At 35.9% G+C, this 24,090-nt stretch overlaps 1 protein-coding gene across 2 annotated transcripts in view; it reads left to right on the top strand.

The window, feature by feature from the left end:
- The window catches only part of LOC135204055 (alkaline phosphatase-like), a 135,137-nt gene extending 118,780 nt beyond the window's left edge, over window positions 1-16,357 (top strand). Inside the window, exons 6-9 of one of the 2 annotated variants that reach the window (XM_064234021.1) lie at window positions 216-356; window positions 3,394-3,588; window positions 13,547-13,709; window positions 15,030-16,357. In XM_064234021.1, coding sequence (XP_064090091.1) covers window positions 216-356; window positions 3,394-3,588; window positions 13,547-13,709; window positions 15,030-15,390 — 860 coding nt within the window. In that variant the 3' untranslated portion in view covers window positions 15,391-16,357. Of the gene's footprint in view, window positions 1-215; window positions 357-2,098; window positions 2,294-3,393; window positions 3,589-13,546; window positions 13,710-15,029 lie in introns of both variants that reach the window. The other variant, XM_064234020.1, reaches the window with a different exon arrangement.
- Window positions 16,358-24,090: the final 7,733 nt, after the last annotated feature.

The raw sequence follows: 24,090 nt of genomic DNA, 5'->3' as shown, positions 1-24,090 counted from the left end.
CTTAAAAAAAAAACTACTTTGGCTCCTTCAAGAAAAAAAAGAAAAACTACTGTATAGGTAATCTACTTACAAGAAAAGATTTTCTGTTGGTGCAAATCGTAAAAAACAGCTGAGAAATACATATGTCAAAATGAACGACAAAGTAAATTAGCGACTCCCCACTCTTAATACCATGACTTATCATTGAGTTCTCTTTGGTTCTTTGTCCCCTACAGGCATCTTCGGGTACTCGCACCTGGACTTCGAGGTGGACAGGAACAAAGGTCCCTCGGGAGATCCGTCGCTTGCTGAGATGACGGTCAAAGCCATTCAGATCCTCAGCAAGAATCCGCACGGCTTCTTCCTGATGGTGGAAGGTGACGATTTTTTTCTTTCATCTTTTTTCCCTTTCAAAATGGTATTCTTTGTTTGTGATATTGAACGCACTGAATGTTAAGAAGATTCTGTTTGTTCTCTGCTGTGTTATCGATGCCTTTTTCACCCCTTTATCTAATTCCAGTTTATCATATTCAATCATAGATTGTGTCAAGGTCTAGAGCTTGGTTTGTGTAGCGTAAATAAAGTGATTTACGCATTCATCATATTTTGTGAGTGACGAAGAGGATTTTCAAAGTATAATGGAGGACTTTTCCCCCTCAAATGTTGTGCTTATTCATATCATGCAGACTATTGTCATTTCCCCATTTGCAATTCGGAGCCAACATCATAGTCCACTTGACCGAACATGGCACTACACGAATTCGCGTTCAGCGTAAAAGTACGCGGACTCTCTTGAATTTATTCCGGAGTTTAACGCACAAGGTAGAAGTCTAATGGAAGAGGAAATATACCACAAATGCTGTTTTTTTTTTATTTTTTCCTACTAAGAGATTTGTACATTAATTTCAATTATTTTTATTAGACAGACTTTTCATTTCTAATTCACAGTTGAGAGAATAGATTGAGAATATTTTCATCTTTATGGAAAACCAAAGTATTTAGTTAAGCTCTAATCATGGGAAAGAGAAATCGTGAAAAACTAAGATGAAGCCCATTTGACTTGACTGGTTATCTTTGAATGTACTTTTTTCATCCTTTAACCTAAATTTATTCAATAAAATGCAGTGCATCTTAATTTCCGGCAGATCGACAGATTAAGATTAAGATGACTCTTAATCTCGAACACAGTTCCCGTAAACGGTGACTCTTGATTCAGACGAGTTACTCAAAATATAACGGAAAAATAATGGAACCTCAAACTCGCTGGGAATGTGGAAAATTTGGAACGTACTTTCAAGACCTAAGTGTCCCCGAAATCTAGTATATACAATTTATACTTTTTTATTCGTTCCCATTTCTTTGAAGTGTTGGTGAAGGAGATGGCTGGTACGAGTTAAAATCGTGATGTTTGAGCCTCCTGAAGAACGTATGAAATTTATCAGTCGCTATCTTGTGGAATAATGGTTTTGTAATAAGGTATAATCTTTCCTAGGGGAGAGAGTAACAACCGTGAGTTAACCCACAGTAAGATGCTTTGATTGATTCCAATGTTCTCAAAAATCGCCGTGAATGAAAAAGAGAATATAAAATTGCATTATGCTCGAGTAATTGAAAAACAAGTTCCTTTTAATACAATATCGTAGGGTATCTTTATAGAGTCGCAATATGAGTATATGGTAATCACGTAAATACCGATAATTTTACTGCTAGATTCAATTATTGTAAATGAAAGTTAGGTCGTTTTAACTCTTAAGTATTATATAACTCTAAGATATTTCTTTTCAAAGCAGTATATCACTTTTCTAGCTATAGATGGATTAACCCAAGTTGACAGAATAAACACTGGATTTACAAGTGTGAGAACATCTTGTCAGAGCATTAACATATTTTACTTAACAGTTTCAGTAAGGATGACTACCCAATGGCAACAAATGGCACGAATTGCAACAAATTCGTGTCTGATTTGTTTACCTTTCGTAGGGGTATGTGAATCACAAATTACTTCCTAACTCGTTCAAGCCCAGTTGCAGGTGACAGATGGCGTCGTGCCGCATAAGCGTCAGCAGCGCCAGCCACAGGATCCTTCTAGAATTAAAAGCCTCTGTTCCCATTATGACAGGTGGTCGCATCGACCACGCCCACCACCACAACAACGGCCGAAGGGCCCTGGAGGAGATCTCCACCCTGGACGACGCGGTGATCGGCGCCCTGAACGTGACGGAGCCCTCGGAGACTCTCCTGGTCCTAACTTCGGACCATTCTCATGTCTTTACCTTCGGGGGGGATAACACCCCGAGAGGCCACCCAGTGACCGGTATTTCAGACGTGTTCCAGGCTTCGTTAGCCCATAGGCTTTTCTAAACATTTTTCTTTGTCTTTGTGTGGAAACATAATGTGGGCATGGAGGCATTATGAAAATGGGTCTTAAAAGGTAGCATTTAGGTGATTGGGTTCTGTCATCCTCGAGACTCTACAGCTCATTGCCAAAGCCTTTGTGGTATTGTGCCAAAGCCTTAAGCTTTCAGCTTTGATGTACATATGGCTTTGTCTGATGTATATTAACGATGGGATTGTAAATACCTAAAAAACGACCTCAAGGAACCAACCCATCATAAGACAGCTGCCTTTTATTCCTTAAAGCAAGGACCCCATATACTTTGCTGTTCAGTAGCCTTTGCATTCACTAGTATTGAATACTTATGGAAAAATACGTTTGAGAAGAGGAACAGGACACAGAGACAGCAATGGGAATGGCGGCCTTTATTTTGTGTAGAAGCAGTGCATGAGAAAATTTTGTTTTGATTGCCAAGCATCCATTTTCTTTCTCTAAAACAGAGTTTAGCAGAATGGTTTAATGGAACCGATTTTGCTTTGGACCGAGGACCTTATTCAAGATGGAACAGCTAAATATTATGACTTCATTTGCCGTTTAATCCAACTTCTCAGTAGGGCAGAAAAGCATATTGATTGTATTCAAAATCGATTGATGATTATCAGCTTATTCCTGAGGTTAATGAACAAATATCTGTATTAGTCAACGGTGAACATTTAGAGAATGCTGTTCTGAAGATGAATTTTCTCCTCCAAAGCAGATGACGTTTTTGTATGATCAATTTTTCTTAAATTTGCTTCCTATTTTCATTATGTACATTTAACATATACTTGTTTATTATCCTTTATGTTTACACACTTTACCCTGTATCACAGGAAAAAAAAAAAAATCCTCCTGACCTTTAAAATCGTTTTTAAAAAATCAGCCAATTTTTCCGGTACGACGAAAGGCTCGACCTTGGACTCGGTCGATGCAGCATCATCTGCTGGAAACTCAGGTACCCCAAACATCCCCGTCGCACTTAGCTGTCGAGATGTCCTTACCCAATGATCTGAGGGTTTTCTTTAAACTGATATCCTCAGCTGGACGACTAGACCATGCCCATCACTACAACATGGCATCGCGGGCACTGGATGAGGTAGGGCGTTTGGACGAGTGCGTTGAAGTGGCACTCAAGATGACCGGAAGCCACAATACCCTCCTAGTCGTAACTGCAGACCACTCACACACCATGAGCTTCGGCGGGGCAGCCGTGCCCAGGGGGAACCCTGTCCTTGGTGCGTCATTCGACAGAGTTTTTCAGAAGTGCTATGATCCCACTCTCTCTCTCTCTCTCTCTCTCTCTCTCTCTCTCTCTCTCTCTCTCTCTCTCGTCACGTATTGTATATACACAAAAAAAAGCATTATGTATAAGTGCGTCATTCGACAGTTTTTCAAAACTGATAGGACGTATTGTGTGTGTGTATATATATATATATATATATATATATATATATATATATATATATATATATATATATATATATTACACACACACACACATATATATATATATATATATATATATATATATATATATATATATATTACACACACATTTATATATATATATATATATATATATATATATATATATATATATATATATATATATATATATATATATATATATATACACACACATACAGCAATTGAAACACCAGCAGGGAAGCGCCATCTACATATCAGTAAGGACACCAAGGCCAAAACCCGGAACAGCATTTTGTACAACTTTATTGGGACATGTTTCGAGTAGTACTATCACTCGTTATCAACCTGCAAATTTAAAATGAATGAGATAGTTCTTGCAATCAAATTCGCAATAATAAAATTATATGTATAAAAATTATAAAAGTACGTTAAAAGATAGCCAATACTTAAAAAAAATTAAAATTAAAAATTGCTAAATGAAACAATTGAGTAGATAAAATAAAATAAAGCAGAATGCAAATTTAAGTCTCAAAAACAGATGGTACAAAAGAACAGTAAATATACTAAGACGATATACAAACCAGCAGGATGCAGACTAAAAACACAAAAGTGAGGTAACAGCTACATTTCTAGCCAAGGAAGGCTTTATCTTAACAGAATATAAAACTTTTAAAATGTCGAGGTATGTGGCAAACTGGGCAGAGGTTAAAATAGAAAAATCATCGATATGTAAAGGGTGTGTTCCCTAATTGCACTATAACTAGGTCTTGTAAGATAATTGCCTGTACGAAATGACCTACAAAGGTGCTCAAACCATCTCATCCAAGCTGATCTGGTAGTTTTTCCAACGTAAGTGGCATCACAGCTGATCAGCTGATTGAAATTTAGACATAGTAAGCATATTAATATAGAATTTACATCTGAAGTCAAAGATAATCATATACTTGCTTTTCTAGATATTCAAGTAAAAAATCTTAATAATAAATTTCACACTTCAGTCTTTAGAAAGCCTACTTTCACAGGTCTTAAGTCTAAATTTCAACCAGCTACACCTTTGAAATATAAGATGAATTTAATATTGACGCTAGTTACCAGAACATATAAAATTTGTTCTAGCTATTTGAATTTACACGAAGAATTGGAATTTCTAAGGTCACTCTTAAAAAAAATGGCAATAGGCTACGTTGAATTACGTAAATACATATATTGGTAAACAACTTTCAAAATTATATGTAAACAAACAACCTGAAACTACTGCTAACGTAAAGAAACCTGTTATTTATCTACTTTTAACTTTTACTGGAACTCATAGTTATGACCTAAAATGCAATTAATTTCTATTTTGTCCATTGGTTACCCTCAGCTAGATATCAAAATATATTTTACTTTACAAAATAAATTAGGAATTTTTTTTTAGAATTAAAGACCCTATACCAACAAGCCTTCGGTCCAATCTGATCTATAAATGGCAGTGCAGTGGTTGTGATGCCACTTACGTTGGAAAAACTACCAGATCAGCTTGGATGAGATGGTTTGAGCACCTTTGTAGGTCATTTCGTACAGGCAATTATTTTACAAGACCTAGTTATAGTGCAATAAGGGAACACTGCGAGGAGTCTGGTCACTCTTTACATATCGATGATTTTCCTATTTTAACCTCTGCCCAGTTTGCTACAGACTTCGACATTTTAGAAGTTTTATATTCTGTTAAGATAAAGCCTTCCTTGGCTAGAAATGTAGCTGTTACCTCACTTTTGCGTTTTTAGTCTGCATCCTGCTGGTTTGTATATCGACTTAGTATATTTACTGTTCTTTTGTACCATCCGTTTTTGTGACTTAAATGTGCATTCTGCTTTATTTTATTTTATCTACTCAATTGTTTCATTTAGCAATTTCTAATTTTAATTTTTTTCAAGTATTAGCTATCTTTTAACGTACTCTTATAATTTTTATACATATCATTTTATTATTGTGAATTTGATTGCAAGAACTATAATGTCATTCATTTTAATTTTGTAGGTTGATAACGAGTGATAGTACTACTCGAAACATGTCCCAATAAAGTTGTACAAAATGCTGTTCCGGGGTTTGGCCTTTATATATATATATATATATATATATATATATATATATATATATATATATATATATATATATGTATATATATATATATATATATATATTATATATATATATATATATATATATATATATATATATATATATATATATATAGCTTGATGATGAATAATAGTGCCAAGACTAGGAAGAACGTTCTTTAATATTACGAGCTTTCGAGGTTTAAAACCTCATCTTCAGGCTGAAAAAATGACAAGGATGAGAAATCACTAAAAATTACATTAAAATGAATTGTCTGATTAAAAGCTTCAGTAAAAACATAAAATAAAACGAACATCACATACAAACTAAAAATTAAAAATTACGAAAAAACTAAAACAAAACGCAAGTCATCACAAAAATAGTAATAAAAATGAAAATAATATGAAAGGTAAACAAACTACACTCAAAAATAAAATGGCTAACGACCCACTTTGTGTACCTACTATGAAACTATATGATAGCTAGATGAATACCGGACGAGTTGTTCAATTCCGGTTTCATTTTCTTAATAAACTGCGACTCTGAAATTAAAAGGTCCAGTCTATTTGAGCAAAAAGACAGTACTCTAAAATCTAGGTGAGTGAAAGGATGGTCCTGTGCTAAGCTGTGATCCCTTATGGCAGAAAATGGTGGTTTAGAAAGAGGAAACCTAGTTCTAACGGAAAGACCTTGTTTTCCAAAATTCTGTGTCTAAGCCAGCGGGAACTGGATCCCACGTATCGCAGACCACACTGCGAACAGGTAAACAAGTAAACGACACTCGAATTAAGGTCCACAGGAAGAGCAGGCTTCTCCCTCAAAAGTGATCCTACAGTAAAAGGGTTAGTAAAAACAAATCTGAAACTAACTTGAGGAAAACTATGCTTAAGTATTTCTTGCAACTTTTTTCGTACCAAGTAGCTACTATGACCAAGGAAAGGCAATTTAATATACTTTACATCTTTACTAGCAGTACTGTACACCGGTCTGGGACAAAATTTCTCATGTAGAAAATTTTTCAGAACTTTGTAAAAGACAAATACGGGATAAGAATTTTCGGAAAAATAATTCTGAAGGAAGACCATGTCTTGATGAAATAAATTAAAATTACTGGCTTGGGATTGAATTATCTTAGTTTTTCACCAAAGTTGTTTAAACTTAATTCAATACGTACTATGATAAATAGAGCTTACAATGTCTGTTGTGATTTTAATTTATTTTATCAAGACATGGTCTTCCTCCAGAATTATTTTTCCGAAAATTCTTATCCCGTATTTGTCTTTTACAAAGTTCTGAAAAATTTTCTACATGAGAAATTTTGTCCCAGACCGGTGTACAGTACTGCTAGTAAAGATGTAAAGTATATTAAATTGCCTTTCCTTGGTCATAGTAGCTACTTGGTACGAAAAAAGTTGCAAGAAATACTTAAGCATAGTTTTCCTCAAGTTAGTTTCAGATTTGTTTTTAGTAACCCTTTTACTGTAGGATCACTTTTGAGGGAGAAGCCTGCTCTTCCTGTGGACCTTAATTCGAGTGTCGTTTACTTGTTTACCTGTTCGCAGTGTGGTCTGCGATACGTGGGATCCAGTTCCCGCTGGCTTAGACACAGAATTTTGGAACACAGAGGTCTTTCCGTTAGAACTAGGTTTCCTCTTTCTAAACCACCATTTTCTGCCATAAGGGATCACAGTTAGCACAGGACCATCCTTTCACTCACCTAGATTTTAGAGTACTGTCTTTTTGCTCAAATAGACTGGACCTTTTAATTTCAGAGTCGCAGTTTATTAAGAAAATGAAACCGGAATTGAACAACTCGTCCGGTATTCATCTAGCTATCATATAGTTTCATAGTAGGTACACAAAGTGGGTCGTTAGCCATTTTATTTTTGAGTGTAGTTTGTTTACCTTTCATATTATTTTCATTTTTATTACTGTTTTTGTATGACTTGCGTTTTGTTTTAGTTTTTTCGTAATTTTTAATTTTTAGTTTGTATGTGATGTTCGTTTTATTTTATGTTTTTATTGAAGCTTTTAATCAGACAATTCATTTTAATGTAATTTTTAGTGATTTCTCATCCTTGTCATTTTTTCAGCCTGAAGATGAGGTTTTAAACCTCGAAAGCTCGGAATATTAAAGAATGTTCTTCCTAGTCTTGGCACTATTATTCATCATCAAGCTAAGATTTCCAAGTAGCCGCCCAATTACTGAGACTATATAATATAATATAATATATATATATATATATATATATATATATATATATATATATATATATATATATATATATATATATATATATTATCTGATCAACCCGGCACTGACTTGGAAATCTCTGATTACAACCAATATACTCTCTCTCTCTCTCTCTCTCTCGTCACATATTGTACATACACATAAAAAGCATCTACATATCTTGTATTGTACTGTTAATTTAAATTTTCCGTTATTTCCCGCTGGAAATTTAACTCCATCTACCCCAAGCGCGAACTCTCAAGTAGTGGATGCCTTTTTAATGATAATTGTGGAGATTGTGATTTTTTTTCATCATCGAATCAACAGATAAATTAAGTAAACGAATATATGCAATATTGGCCTATAGGAGAAAATGATTCACGTCTTGATTTACTTAACTGAAACGAGAACTGCTAATTGAACTTTAACAGGTTTCTAGTTTATCCCCTTCACTTAACACCAGTGACATGGCTACTTGACACTCTTTCACAAAGTACCGGTTTTATGGGTAGATTAAACGTCACTTATTTATAAAGCTCTCTGTCAAGTTATGACCTCGTCTTAGAAAACGGGTTGCCCCGTTGAAGGGTAGTGCCGTCAGTCCACCTCACGTAGTGCACTGTAGGCATTGCTTCAGGTTTTTTGCAGCATACCCCTTTCATTCCATTTACTGTACTTTCTTTCACATTCTCTTTCTTCCATCTTACTTTCCACCCTCTCCTAACAGTTGGTTCATAGTACAACTGCGAGGTTTTCCTCCTGTTATGCTTTTAAAACCTTTTCACGTTCATTTTCCCTTTCAGCGCTGAATGACCACATAGGTCCCAGCGCTTGGCCTTTGGCTGAAATTTTAGCTTCCATTCCTTTCCTAGAAAATGGTTTGCAGAGCCAGTCAAAGAAAGAAGAAAAAGATATTCGTTAGAATTCCCAGATTCAGTGTTTAAAAAAAAAAAATAAAAAAAAAGGAATGAAGAAGACTTTCAGTTAGTTTCCTTTTAAAAAAGAAAGGAAGTGTTTAATATTTCATTCATGAAGGCTATTTATTCATTGAGCCATTAAAGATAATATCCAGACAAGTAAAATCATGTTGCGTTAATTTGTTACACTTTGACACTGCAGAGGCCAATGGCTAAAAAAAAGTTTATTAGAATAACGACAGATAAGCTGATTGATAGAGAATAGTAAAATCATTAATCAGAATGGATTCTGTGTCACCTGTTGCTATGTTTACGAAGTAATTTTTCAAAATCTTGACGTTGTGTGGGATTTTATATCTAACAGAATCCCACATAGCGGCCAATCACACGCATCTGATGATGAAGATAAGCTGGCATCTGTTTAAGGTGGAATACACAGATAAAACTGTGAGTCATTTCACGTAAACAACTAATTCATCATTATATCATCATCATCATCATCATCATCATTTTCCCCAGTGCCTTGCGACGCCCCTCATCTCTCCCGTACTTTCACTTCCATGAATCTCCGCTCATCTCCAGCCACCCTTCTCACAGTTGTTATCCAAGTACGTTGGGGGCTTCTAGCTCTCCCGGTATCCAGAGGAGCTCAGTTGACACTGGCAGGTATTATTCTTCCTAGGGAGGTGCGAACGTCAGAAAATGCTGTAAGCCTTTGGAAATTCTGTAAATATTCAGGCACAGGCTATACTAAGAGGTACTTTTGAACTTTTTTGAATTTGTGATAGCCTAAGAGCACAAATGCGTCATTCTTATAGCAGTTCGCCCAAACTCTGATCATCTAGAGTGCGCGCTGGAGGCATCTTGGCCAATAGATGGAAAAATTTGGAAGACGATTTATTGACGCCCAAAATATTACTTTAAAAGATTGATCATCTAGAATCGCCCAAGACTTGTTATAAAATTTAGTTCGAGATTTCTATATTAAGTTTCTTTTATCCTTCGTGAAGTGGGAGTTTTTGTTACATTTCATGCACTCCTCAATATTGTCAAGGTCTTTTGAAGTCATAATCTCTAAAAACAGTCCCATCCATTCCCAGAGCCCAATAAATCAAATCTCTGAATGCCTTGCTGTTCATTCTAGGACTCCTTATCGCACTGCATGGATTTTTGTGTTACATTCACAGACTTTTTACTGTAAACCTTCGTATAAAAAATTTTCTTGATGTATTATTAAACTGCAACTGGTAACTCAAGAATGCTGTAAGCACATACGTACGTATATGCAAATGTATGCACCTGGAAATGAAATCATGCATAAATATTTCAATGTATTTTGTATGTTGTTTCATGTTATAAAAAAAAAAAATTTGACAAGAGAGGGAACTGCTATTTTTGGCTGTGTGTGTGTGTGTGAATGATTACAATTTTATCGCACTGTAATCTTTTATGTATTCCTTTTTTTCAATCTTTGGAACTCCATTCCATATCGCACTTTTGAAGTATACGATCTGCTTAGAGTGGTTGACACTTCGCTGACTGATCTTCCTTGATTTTTAAGTATCGTGATTCAAACACGAAAAGCAAAAGTCACGATGTACATTTTTGCCATTCGTTTGAAAGCATTACATTGAAGCCATTTTAAGCTAGATATTCACACCAAACGTGTTTCCTGGTCACGTTTTAACATATATAACCAATATTATATAACGGGCAGTGTTGGCAACCTTCATTTGCTAAATGTAGCGACATTACCTGCTACATTCTGGATCTTCCAGATTTCGTATTGGCCTGCCGTATTATGTACCGAAATTCTTGTACATTTCTCCACTTTTGCCTGTCTTTTTGTGCTCTGTCTTTATAGAAACTTGTAGGCTACTGGACCTATATACTTTTCATTTGAACTGACTCCTTCCACTCCACTCACAAACATTTCTATTAATTTACATTCCTTAACCAAGGGTTAAACTAATGGTTCTGTGTTGCTAGAGATCTGGCCTAACTATGCTGCCAAGATCTCAGGATTCCTAGAGCGTCCTTGGACATTTCATCGAAGAATCTCAACATCCATCGATCTCACACGTAACTTTTAACCTTTTGCACTAAACTTGGAAGTTCGTTTCTGGCGGCAGCTACGGCATTTTCGCTCAGGGCATTCAACTTCCTCGTGTTTGACTGGATTACCAGTCTTCTCAAACCATAACTTTTGTGCTAACTTTAAACCTCAGAATTAAATTGTTTGCACTCTGGAGATTTAGCGAACTTTTACTTCTTGAATATTCAAACTAAATAAAGCTAAGAAACATCAAATGAACATGTGCCTATTGGTAATCCACTTTTTAAGAAATGCAACCAGATATTAACATCCGTTAATGTAGCTTTCTTGTGTTACGTAGCCATGTTCAACTCGAGCTGGTCTTATGCCAGCGAAGGTTCGTGCCCGTGAGACTCTCCTTGCTGTGCAGTCCTCTATTATTTCTTAGTTCACATGTGAGGTTTTCTCCCATTTCCCCCTTTAGATCCTTTTACTTCATCTTAGCTATGTCCTTGATTGCTTCATCTTGCTGCCCAATCACTGCAACTTAATCTCTTTACTCTCTCTTGAGGAGAATGGCTGAAAGTACCTCAGTGCCTGGCTTGACAGCCTAAGTTTCACGATTCACTCGTTCATGTTCTTGAAACAGCCCGTAATTATAAAAAAAAAAACACAATCCACTGTCAATATGCATTCAAAATAACATTATTTTAAGGTATTGCTTAGAATTTACCTTCAGTTGTCTTTATTTCTAGCAAGACGCTTAAACGACGCCACATTGTGCACTGAGTTAGTACCTGCTAGGTAATATAAAGTATACCTTGCAGTAAACCTTATACTACAGGTTTTGCTATATGCTTTACATCGGCTATTTTATCCCGTTTATTTGTATTAATTTAATAAGTTTGTGATGTTTATGCTAAAAATGCATGCCAAATTATTTCGACTTTTATTAAGTATATATATATATTTTTTTTTCGAAAATCAGCTTGTTAGTTAAGCGTAATAGTTTAGTGTCATGCAGAAGCTTTCACCAGAACGACAAAGATATATATAAATAATAATAATAATAATAAAGGAATTCTGGACTTTCGCAACCTTTAAAGAAATGTTTTTGGCATCCGGTTTTCATGTAAATAAAGTAGTTTTATTTTTCATCTTTGAAATTGCATTGTATCACTTGGGAGAATGTCTGTCTTATTCTTCCTATATGGAACTCTTTATATCTTATTATAATCCTTTATCTATACTCGGTTTTTTTCCATCTGTCCACCAGCCTGTGGTGTTTGCGTATGGTAACACTGCGTCCCGGGCTTTAGATAGTTACATTCAGCTTACATTCAACAATAATAACAATATCCTATTTCGAATATTAACGGTGTAATTCGCATACAGTAAATAATAAAACACTTTTCAGTTGCAAATGTACACCCAGATATCCTTTTATTTACCTAAAACTTACACACAGCGTAACTATCTAAAGCCCGGGACGCAGTGTTACCATACGCAAACACCACAGGCGGGTGGACAGATGGGAAAAACAAAAGAGTATAGTTATGAAAGTCACTCCTCAGGTTCGCCTGTTGTCTCAGTTTAGCGTTTTCTGAACGAGTAGGATGACACGATTCTATTCGTATTTAATGAAATAATTTGCTTCTTATATGCATCATAAGTTTCAGTTTGTACTTAAGATTTATAGCTTAATCTGATTGACTAATGAAACGCTATTTCTGATTTGATTACCTTTCCAAACCGTCCTAGAAATTCATTTAGCGGTGGTTACATCTTTTGACAATGCCTTAAAAAAGAAAGAAAAAAAAAAAAACTCATCGTAGCATGAATCTTAGAATGAAGAAACAAATCCACAGTTATATATATGTACATCTATGTACATCACATATATCCACAAGGGAAAATTAAGAGACGAGGCGTAGGTCCTGACCGGTTTCGACTTTATTTCCAAGCCATCGACGAAGGACTGATACATGGTATTAGAAGTCACAAATATATATACTACAGAGACAGTACTGACGAACATACGCCTCGTCTCTTATTTCTCACCTGTGGATATGTGTGATAAATGAATCACGTGCTAAAGTGATTATAATCATCATATATATATATATATATAAATTTAATTTTAATATATATTATTATTATATATATCATATGAATGTTTAATCAATAGGAGAAACATAATTAAAAAATTACATAAAATTAAAAAAAAAATAAAAAAATTTATATATATATATTAATTTATTAGCTTATAATATATATTATATATATAGGTATATAATATATATTTATGTACATGTAACAGGTATAACTGTGGCTTTGTTTCTCCAAAAGGCTTATTCTTTTGCAAATATATGAAATAATAGTTCCTATTTAGGTCGGTCTGTTTGTAATCAAACCTGTACCTCTCCTTCCTTCAGTATACTACCAAGGACATGACCTCTAATGTGACCTTTGAACTTCAGGGCTCGACAAGGAGATAAGTGACCTCGACGGGAAGCCCTACACGACCCTGATCTATGGGAATGGGCCAGGTTACGCCCACACCACGCCCACGGGGAGGCAGGATCTCACGGGATTCAATACTGAAGATATCAATTTCGTCCAGCAGGCGGCAGTTCCGAGAAAGTAAATGACTCCATAAGACTTGATTTATTTATCATGTTTGGCTGTGTGGAAGCTTAGTAGTAATGCTTCGGTGAGAATTATATTAAAAGAAATTGATAGTCGCATCTTGAAAGGAAAATCTGCGGCAATGTTACCTGAAGTCGCATCAAATTTTTTCAGTTTGGTGTTGTAATCAGAGGGAAAATCCCTTGACACCGAATATACTTAAACTGTAATGGATCAGTTTATCCCAATGTTTAATGTTGTTATATTTATTTTCTCTAATCTTTATCAACCCTGCTTTCAGTTCACTTTTAGCACATTTTTTTTTCAAGTGAGTCATATTTGTAGTGCCTTCATCACCCTGACACATGCTAAAGTAAATAAGTAACTGATATCTAAAAAATTATATCAATTATGGTGTGTATGCAGTTAAGTTCCCATGTCTGTTTATAAATAACTTTTACCTGGGCTCTTCCCAAGATGTGGAATTAGGACTACCGTTCCAGAAATCGCAGAGAGATTCCTGTATTTTTTAACCAGTATCTTCTTTGGAAAACCCTTCAGCTTTTTTCTCTGAAACATCACACCATAGATTAACCACATACGAGAGAAACAAGGAAAATGGGGGTGATTAAATAAGGAAAACCTTTTATGTTAAAATGGTTTTTTTAAAGGATATCCTTCCTATCATATCTGTTGGCTTGTAGAACACATTCCCACATGAGAGGAGATCTTAAAACCAACAGCTCTTTAAGTGTTCATGCAAGTAATTTTTACTGCAGTCATTTCTTATTTAGGTACTAAATAAAGTCATTTATAGTAGTTCAATGCTGATTACTTTATCCTGGGATGCATTAAACCTGTATAGATATAGAAAATTGAACTCCACACTGCCACATGTCTGTTAGATCAACTGTTTTCATCATTACAAATTAATTCATGTTTTATGGCCTGCAAGAAGCAGTTGGGTCAACAGCCAGCTGAAAGATAATAAAATAGGGATTAGAAAAGAATAACACTAACCAATATTAAGTGTTATAACTTGGTTCGAGCATGATGGAACAAAGCCGCACCCAGTAGGGAAAATGAGAGATGTACCGGTAAGAATTGCAGCAGATATTCTAATAAGAAAGATATTCTTATTAGATTATGTCAGGCAGCCATTTCCTATTGAAAGCTTGAGTCGTTTGAAGAAGATTTCACATAACCCTACTTAATTCAGTTTTCAAAATGTGTTAAAATCGAAATCATATTCTGAAGGGTGTCTTTTCCTGAGGGACGGGATTGCCAAACTTCAGAATCAACGCCGAGTCTTATCCGAGAACTTTTCTTTTCCAGGTACGAGACTCACGGTGGAGAAGACGTACCAGTATACGCCAAGGGCCCAGGGGCCCATCTCTTTACGGGCACAGTAGAACAAACATACATCGCCCATGCCATTGCCCATGCGGCCTGCATAGCTGACGACAACACGCACTGCGAGAAGCCTCCAAGCGACGACGCATGCGCAGCGGCCCCTGCCCCCGCCCTCACCCCGACCTCCAGACGCCCACTGGGTCACAGCACGACCGCAGATCAAGAGCGCAAACCGAACCTCGACCCATGGGCGTGGAATACAGGGTCGAAAGCCCTCGCCTGGGCCTCCTACTATTACATGTTGACATTACTGATGCTCCCGGTGGTACTGGTGCTTCGTTGACCGTGCCAAAGTCGCAGACGTAGGCCTAGTCTTTATTTTTGCAATAGTGAATTTTCCTGGAATAGAGCCGCAAGGCGGACGTTTGAACGAAGCGTCGCCCACTGCGAGTCTTCCTCCGTGAAGCGATATATTTATATGTTTGTCAAGAATGTTCCCTTTTGCTGCAGAGCGAATGCGACATTGATCAGTCGAAAGACATCGTCTTAGGTTATCATTCTGTCACGAGTCGTAAACATTGTCACTTGAAGATCATTATTTTCTTGTAGGCTGTTTGTTTTTTGTTTGTTTCCTGGTTCGAGGTGTAAAATATAGTGATAGAGTACTTTTGGGAGAACTCTTGGAAATGAAGCAAACGGAAACAAAATATTATGGCGATGGAACAGAAGAACAATTTTAGAGTGATACAATAACGGTATTCTGACCTCCTCTGCTGACATGAGTGCTGAAGTGAAATAGGATTACCCACAGTGATTATTCTTGTATGATATACGCTGCTCTCAATACATTTCTGAATAGAAAACGCCATTGCAGATTTTCCTCTTTATTATATTTAGCATTGCTCTTATTATTCAGGGTAATATATGCAATTTTGTTCAATGACTGCTTGAATTATTCAATTCGCAGCTGAGCGGTCTTTAGAATTCTTTGTTTGGATTCTGAAAATTTTGAAGCAAGAGATCTCATGACTTCACTTACTGTAGGTACTTAGATTATCAGGAAAAGTGAAGAGAGCCAAAAATGAACTAAGATTATTTTTTGACTTTACTATCGTCTACAAAATTGGTGTAAAGAAAAAATTCGTAGTCTGTCTCTCAGATTTGATAAATAAGCACTGGTTCATCACAACTAAAATTAATTTCATCGGGAAGTTTTTTTATGTAAATGGTTGCAGTACGTCATACTTGTTACTTCATGGGTGCGGCAGGGACTTTGAGCCATCACTCATTGATAATGCGCGCGCGCACACATACATATATATATATATATATATATATATATATATATATATATATATATATATATATATACCAATTCGTTCCCAGGTGACATATGAAAGTATGTATCTGTTGGTTAGCTAAACGTAGTAGGTTGCAGTTTGTGTGGAGAGGAGCATGAAACTTACAGGATTATGCTAATACTGCATATATATATATATATATATATATATATATTATATATATATATATATATATATATATATAATATACAGGACAATTTTAAAGAAATAATTTTTTTGGCTTAAAATAATAGACCCCAAGTGCTTCAGCATTCAGTAAGAAGGCTGTGAAATTTGTGCTAGAATGTGGAAGTGGGTGAGTGGCTGGTTTATTGTAAAAGTACGTAGGCCTGAGATAAATGTGTTTTACCTCGGAAGCTGATCGGTGAAAGGACAGCAGATTCAGGTGCAATGCTGCGGAATAAGAAAATGATTCATGAAGGAGCGCAGCGTTGATGCTTATAGATGATATAGTACTAACGGGGGTGGTAGTAAAGAGAAACTGCTTAAACTTGTAAAAGAGTTTGAAAGTGTTTGCGAGAGTCAATTTAAGCCAGACTAAGAGGGTAAACAACAAAGATAGAAGATTATGTGCAAAAGATTATAGAAAGAGAAGAGATTTGTCTAAGGAAGCCAAGGTAGGAACATACGAAGGAACTGTTGAGCCAGCTTCCCTTTAAGGAAGTGAAGCGTGGATGGCGAATTCAAATGAAAGAGAGACGATATTAAATGTTTTCATAGTATACGTTACGTAAGAAGAAAATATATTGAGACCGTTTATTCAGATGTGTTAGGAAGAAAGAGCAGAAGGCCGAGAAAGGGTTGGGTAATTGATGTGAAAGAGGTATTGAAGGGGAGTGCCTTAATGTCCACTGTTTATTGGGGATGTGGATATACTTCAATGTACGCGCATGATCCGGCAGATGTTCTGGAAATTAAGTGTAGTGTTCATCCACAATTTATCAGTTACAGTAACTCATACACCGGAATAAAAGCGGTAAGAATGCATGCATTATGAGATCAATCTTGCTGTCTGACGAATCGTCGCCAACAAGGAACAATCTATGGAACTGTATTTTAAAGAGCATAAAGTATTTTAATTACTCAAGAAAATTCCAAAATATAAATATTTTAATTACTCAAGAAAATTCCGAAATATAAATATTTTAATTACTCAAGAAAATTCCGAAATATCAGAATGTGCCTTCTTAAAATAGATAGATTTATTACTGTTTTCTCCGGTAAACTTAATTTATTCTCTCTAGACTTAATCTTGAAAGTTGGCAAGAGGTGTGTGCGTGTGTGTGTACATATTTGTATCATGGAGAGAGAGAGAGAGAGAGAGAGAGAGAGAGAGAGAGAGAGAGAGAGAGAGAGAGAGAGAGAGATTCATCCTTGAATTAAATGGTAAAACAAATTTTTCTTTATATGAGTCTGATTTAAATCTTGCAAATGTGTATATTTATATATATGTAATGCGCAGTTATACTTGCTCTTAATGAAATTCATCCCTTTAAAAACAACTTAACATCACGCAAGATTCACCAAGTTAATTTTTACTCCATCTAAACACCCTTGTATGATTCTATGCATGGTCTGCTTGTGTGTTCATTGCCACCACAGGGACCTTTGATAAATGCATTTGCGTAAATGCTATCAATTTTATGCAATCTCTGCTAAGTCAGTTTTCCTTTTGTGTCTACAGCCTTTAAGTATTGGGCGTTCTTGAACTCGTTTCTCGTATACATTAACATTTTGGACGATAAGAGCCCGCCAAGCGCCTCAGTGGTGTGATCGGTATAGTCTTGGCTTGTCACCTCGGTGGCCGCGAGCTCGATTCTCGGGCATTCCATTGAGGAGTGAGAGATGTGTATTTCTGATGACAGAAGTTCACTCTCAACGTGGTTCGGAAGTCACGTAAAGCCGTTGGTTCCGTTGCAGAATAACCACTGGTTCCATGCAACGGAAAAACACCTAACACACAAACAAAATAAGAGCCCTCCAACAACAGTTCCAATTATCCTCAAATGCGACCCTCAGGCAATAGTTGTTACATTCCCCTAATGTATTGGTCGTAGAGTAGTTCCAGTGTTTCCGTAATGTGGTGCTACTGGAGTAGAGCCCATCACTCCTAAGAAGGCACTTCAGCAGTAGAGCCAGTAACTCTTCTCCGGCACCAGTTTCCACTTTTCCTATATAAGTATCTACTTCAGCACTTCCCACTTTCTCACAATTATATGATCCTGAACTCTCCCCTACCATATTGCTCCTTTCCACTCACATAACATTAACAAACTATCGTAACGACCGCTATAATTTGACACTACCGCAATAGCTCACCCTTTTTCCTACAGCGGCCAACACTTTGCTTGAAATTACATTCCTGATGTAATCCCGCTTTCCTGCTATAAAGTATTCTGACGATAATTCCTGCTTATTCTTACCATGGTTCCCCGGCAGTAGCTACCACTTTCCTCAAACTGATGCCTGCGTATCAGCTCCCACGTAACCCTCAAATGATGTCCTTGCAGTAGCTCTAGTGATACTTCCTTCTGTAGTAGATTCACATCAGCTGTTGATAAGCCAATCACAGGGCTGGAAACTCTCAGTCTTTCTCGAGAGTTCACATAGGTAGGATCTATGTTCCACCTCTCTTGAGGTATACGTATTTCAGGAGAGGTGGAACATACATCCTGCCTATGTGAACTCTTTCGAGAGAGACAGAGTTTCCAGCCCTATGATTGGCTTATCAACAGCCAATCAGGAGCCTCGTAAGGGACTGGCCTAGCCATCAAATGCACAGTTGATGTGAATCTACTATAGCAACTTCTGCTGTTTCCTCAATGATAATTTGTCCATAGTTCCAGTTTTATCCAACATGAAGCTCCTTTAGTAGCTGGTAGTTTCTACATTCTGCTGTGTAACTTCTAAAGTTCGTCTTTCTTGTGTTCCTTTGTGACTTTCCACTGAGATGAATTAAATTCCTTGAGGCACGAAGGCAAATACTTGTATTTTCCTCCGCCTAAAACATGGAGAAGTCGATCTTGTAATTCTCAATCAAAATCTAGTTAACACCAGCGTCTTCTTTTCTTGATGATGCTACTTTCTTATGGAGTGGCGTTAGTCTATGTAGTAAGCATATTTCTTTCCTCTGGAAGCCAATTCAAGAGTTCGAAATCACCACAAGGTCAAAAGAAAAACTGGGAAATTTCGCTGATGATTGCAAGAAGGGCTCAACTAAATATCACAGTGAAGTCTAACTGCAGAGTCACATGGGAGTAGATAAGCCTTCACCCTATATATATATAATATATTCTATATATATATATATTATATATATATATATATATATATATATAGATATATATATATATATATATATATACTGTGGGTGTGTTTTACAGTCAGTGAAAATGGAAGGTGATAATTATGTCATCTTTGACTGAACGAAAATTGAATGCTGCACAACTTTTAGCTTGGCAGTTCTGTTTAATCTCAATTTTCCGTATGCTTGTCCTAATTCAAGAATAAATGCTTGTTGTAATCGATTATTTACGATAGTAACAGTATATGTGATGCCATAAAGAATCAATGTGCCTGATAGTTTCATCTTAGCCCTTCTTTGAAGAATTTACTTATTGGTTTATGTATACGTAATATATACGTACACGGCCGTGCCTGTTCACGTATGTATGTATATGGGTGTGTACGTATGTAATGATGTTCACCTGCAATTTGACGTAACCAAAATGTTGCCGTAACACGATAAATTAAATGTATCATGAAATGAGATTCAGCTCATGCACTTACTTTAAATATGTGGATAGTTTCTTCTCTTAAAACCTGGTATCCTACGAGGTGCTGGGGGACTTTATTTCCACCGAATAGTTTTGAATAGTATCTCTTCAACAGGACACGACCCCCCGTCCCCCCTTGAGTACGTACACGTATGAAAATAAACACTGTGTGGAAAATTCTGCAAACCTTGTAATGAAAATGTGAGTCAGAGAGGCAGAAGAATCCATTGCCAGAGTTTAATGGAAAGAGAGTTGGCTTTACTGGACCTAAGATATACAGTATTATTATTGATTTTCTTATGATTAATGTTCTTGGTTAGAACCTACCTCTATCACGGACGATACGGATGAAGCGTTGGATGTCTAAGGAAACTGGATGAACTTGGAGAGTTGGCGCGAAGTAGAAGGTCATTAAAAATGAAGCCCGTTCGTTTGATTCTAATGGAAACGAAGCTGACTTACAGGTGGTGTACAATAAAAGAAAAAGAATGAACAGTTGTTTGTAGAATCAATTTCAAAATGTGTTCTCTGTCTGCCATATTTTGTGTTCTGAAACTCCGTTTCAGAGGAGGAAAGGGTCAGTTGCTGTTATTTTAGTGTCTCGACATGAATGCTAAAGGTATATTTTAATCATTTCTTCTTCCACAAAAGTAACCACATCGACGTTCACCCCGACATCATTTTTTTTTTTTAATATTACGATACGAGTTTCGTTTATTGTACAAAGATGGCGATGATTACTTTCCAAGACAAGGGTCCCTTATCACATAAATTGAATTTATTTATAAGGACGAGATGGAATTTACGAGGTATTTCCGTTTGTCCCTTATATGAAAAAGAATGAATATTGTACGTTGGATGTTAATGATCACATTAATTTCACATTTGATACCAAAGAGAAAGATCGATGAGCCTTTCACACATTACGAATTGACATTGGTATTTTTGTAGTTCACAAAAAAATACACTTCCAAGAAACCTTCGTATATTATATATATATATATATATATATATATATGATATATATATATATATATATATATATATATATATATATATATATATATTATATATATATATATATATAGATATATATATATATATGTTACATATATATATATATATATATATATATATATATATATATAGATAGATATATATATATATATATATATATATATGTAACATATATATATATGTATATATATATATATATATATATATATATATATATATATATATATATATATATATATATATATATATATATATATATATATATATATATATATATATATATATATATATATATATATATATATATAGATTCATCTGGTAAGAAATAGAGGTGTGATTCTTGGTGAACTCCAACAATGATTTATTAAACTTTTCCATCTTTTATGACTGATGTTGTTAATTAAAGAGCTAAGCTTGGATGAAGCACATATAAATGGCCCTTAGAAAATCGGACTCAGTGAATACTTCGACTTGTATGGGTAGATTCTGTTTTGAATGAGAGAGGTTTGTATAGAGAGCGCGTTTTGTCAAGCTCTGCTATTTTTCGTATTGATACTTTTATTTATAGTTTTTTTCTTTTCAAGCAGTTGTTCTCGCAGTGTAAGTATTGTATTAGCCTAATATGTCATGGTTTGTTGTGTCAGTGGTATTATTACTATGTCACAGACGAACCAAAAACACTCTATACGACTCATGTTACAAATGAATTTCAGTTACAGAAGTACAAAATACCAGAATCCACTTGTTTTCTCCTTACACATAGGCCGGAACTACCAACCCATTCTGTATCAAAACCAAATCTTTGGATCCCACGACTAACATTTGTAATAAAATGTATTGGAAAGTCTGCCTTTCACTCGACGCCTCCACGTCCCAGCTCCTTGCTTGATATTTTAAGAGATTTTCCAGGGCTCTGGAAACTCATAGGGCATAAAACGACCTGGACACAATGAGAGAGAGAGAGAGAGAGAATGGTTATTTTCCATTCTTTATAGAAAAAGCTTTACAAACTGTCTGGCCTCTTAATTTTGAATGTAAAATATTGATCTTGAAATATCTCTGACTTAAAGAAATGGTTATTCGAACTTTTACCTGTTGCTAGTATTCCACGTGTATTTTTTTTATTTCAGTTATTATTATTATTATTATTATTATTATTATTATTAATTATTATTATTTCAGTAGATGAAACCTATTCACGTGGAACAAGCACCCAGGGGCCATTGACTTGAAATTCAAGCTTCCAAAGGATGTTGGTTTCAACTTCCCACAGCAGCAACAACTTATCATGATAGAGAGCCAGTAATTTTTTATCGCCCTAGCGGTGACGCGAAACCGCGACATCTGAGTGGCATACCACGACACTAACCACTACACCCGCAGACCAGCTCAAGGTTTTTCTATCATATAGAGCCGGGCTCTCCTTGTTGCTGTTGTTCCATGTGTCATTTTTGAATTACAAGAATATAAAAAGCCGGTACTGAGATTTCTTTATTTCTCATCCGAAGGGTAGTGTTGTAAGTGCTTCCACCGTGGTGCAGTGTAGGCATTGCTGAAGGGTGTTTGAGGGTCTCGGCCTCAAACTGCAACCACTTTTACCCTTTTACTTGACCTCCATTTCCGCTTTCTCTCTTCAGTCTTTCTGTCCAATCTCTTTAAATATTACTTCTTAGTGCAACTGCTGGGGTCTTCTCCTAGTTTCACCTTTAGATACTTGTAATTTATCCATTCATTTTCTCTTTCATCTTGTTTTCCAACATCTCCAACTCCATCTTTTCATTGTCTTCAGCATTTAATGGCTGAAAGTACCCTGGAGCTTGGCTTTTCAGCCTAAATTTCTTGACTGATTCATCCACTTTGTCTGCTTCTCTCCCTCACGGATTGATACAACACCTGGACTATGACAATGCGCTGTTAAAATTAAAACTTGGTAACAGAAAAGGAGCCATGTATAATCAACTTCACACAGGCTACGACAAAAAAATTGATAATTCCTTGCAAAGTACAGAGGAACCTACAAACTAAGAATGCAGATAAATGCAAGACAGTTCTAGTCACAAATTTCACACACCTAAAGAAACCGGACCGAAAAAGGAATATGTCTCAGAATTTCACGAGCTACCTTACTAGCTAACTGTGCCTACAACTCAAACCTTCATTCTTCCAGTCTGTTGGTCTCTCCTACTAGCCAACACTTACTACTATCGAGCTTTCCCTACGACTGAAGGGTACCTTAGGGTTTAAAGGGTTTCAACCTTGCCCATCAAATCCTTCATTCAATATCAAATCACCTTCACCACATCATTCATGTATCACCAATAAAGTTGCATATCCTAAGCATCTCACATCTCAAACTAATATGACTATACGGGCTCTCTACGAGCAAGAGCCCGTGCTGGCACAAGGCAAGCTTAATCTTAAACAACAACAACTAGTCACAAAAATTGCAAGATACTAGATTAATCCAGGAAACGTACTATTAAGAGTCATTGCGACTGCCTGGTAGTCTGTGAATTACTGATATGTAATTGTTTGCAGAAATACGATAGCCTAACCACTGGTTCCGAAGTTACCAACATTTAAAAGAAATCGCTCTCACAATATCACTGAGAATTGTTTCTCATTTTCAACCTGTATTAAAAGAGTCGGATTGATATCAGTGACAAATTCGAGTAATTGATATGAACAATATTAACATAAATATATATGAGTTTCTGAATGTTATATAATGTAAAGGCTAGCTCTCTTTTCTTTGGAGTTTTCATATTATCGATAACTTTTAACTAGCGGTTATGGACGTTGTTAGAGTTTGCTCTTGCTGTTTCAAACAGCACGTAATTAGCAATTAGAGCTTGTTAACGACTGCACCCAAACTCGTTAGACGTTCAA

The sequence above is a fragment of the Macrobrachium nipponense genome, chromosome 44, assembly GCF_015104395.2.
Source record: "Macrobrachium nipponense isolate FS-2020 chromosome 44, ASM1510439v2, whole genome shotgun sequence".
In the NCBI taxonomy this organism is placed as follows: domain Eukaryota; kingdom Metazoa; phylum Arthropoda; class Malacostraca; order Decapoda; family Palaemonidae; genus Macrobrachium; species Macrobrachium nipponense.
This window is presented reverse-complemented; position numbering and strand designations above follow the sequence as displayed.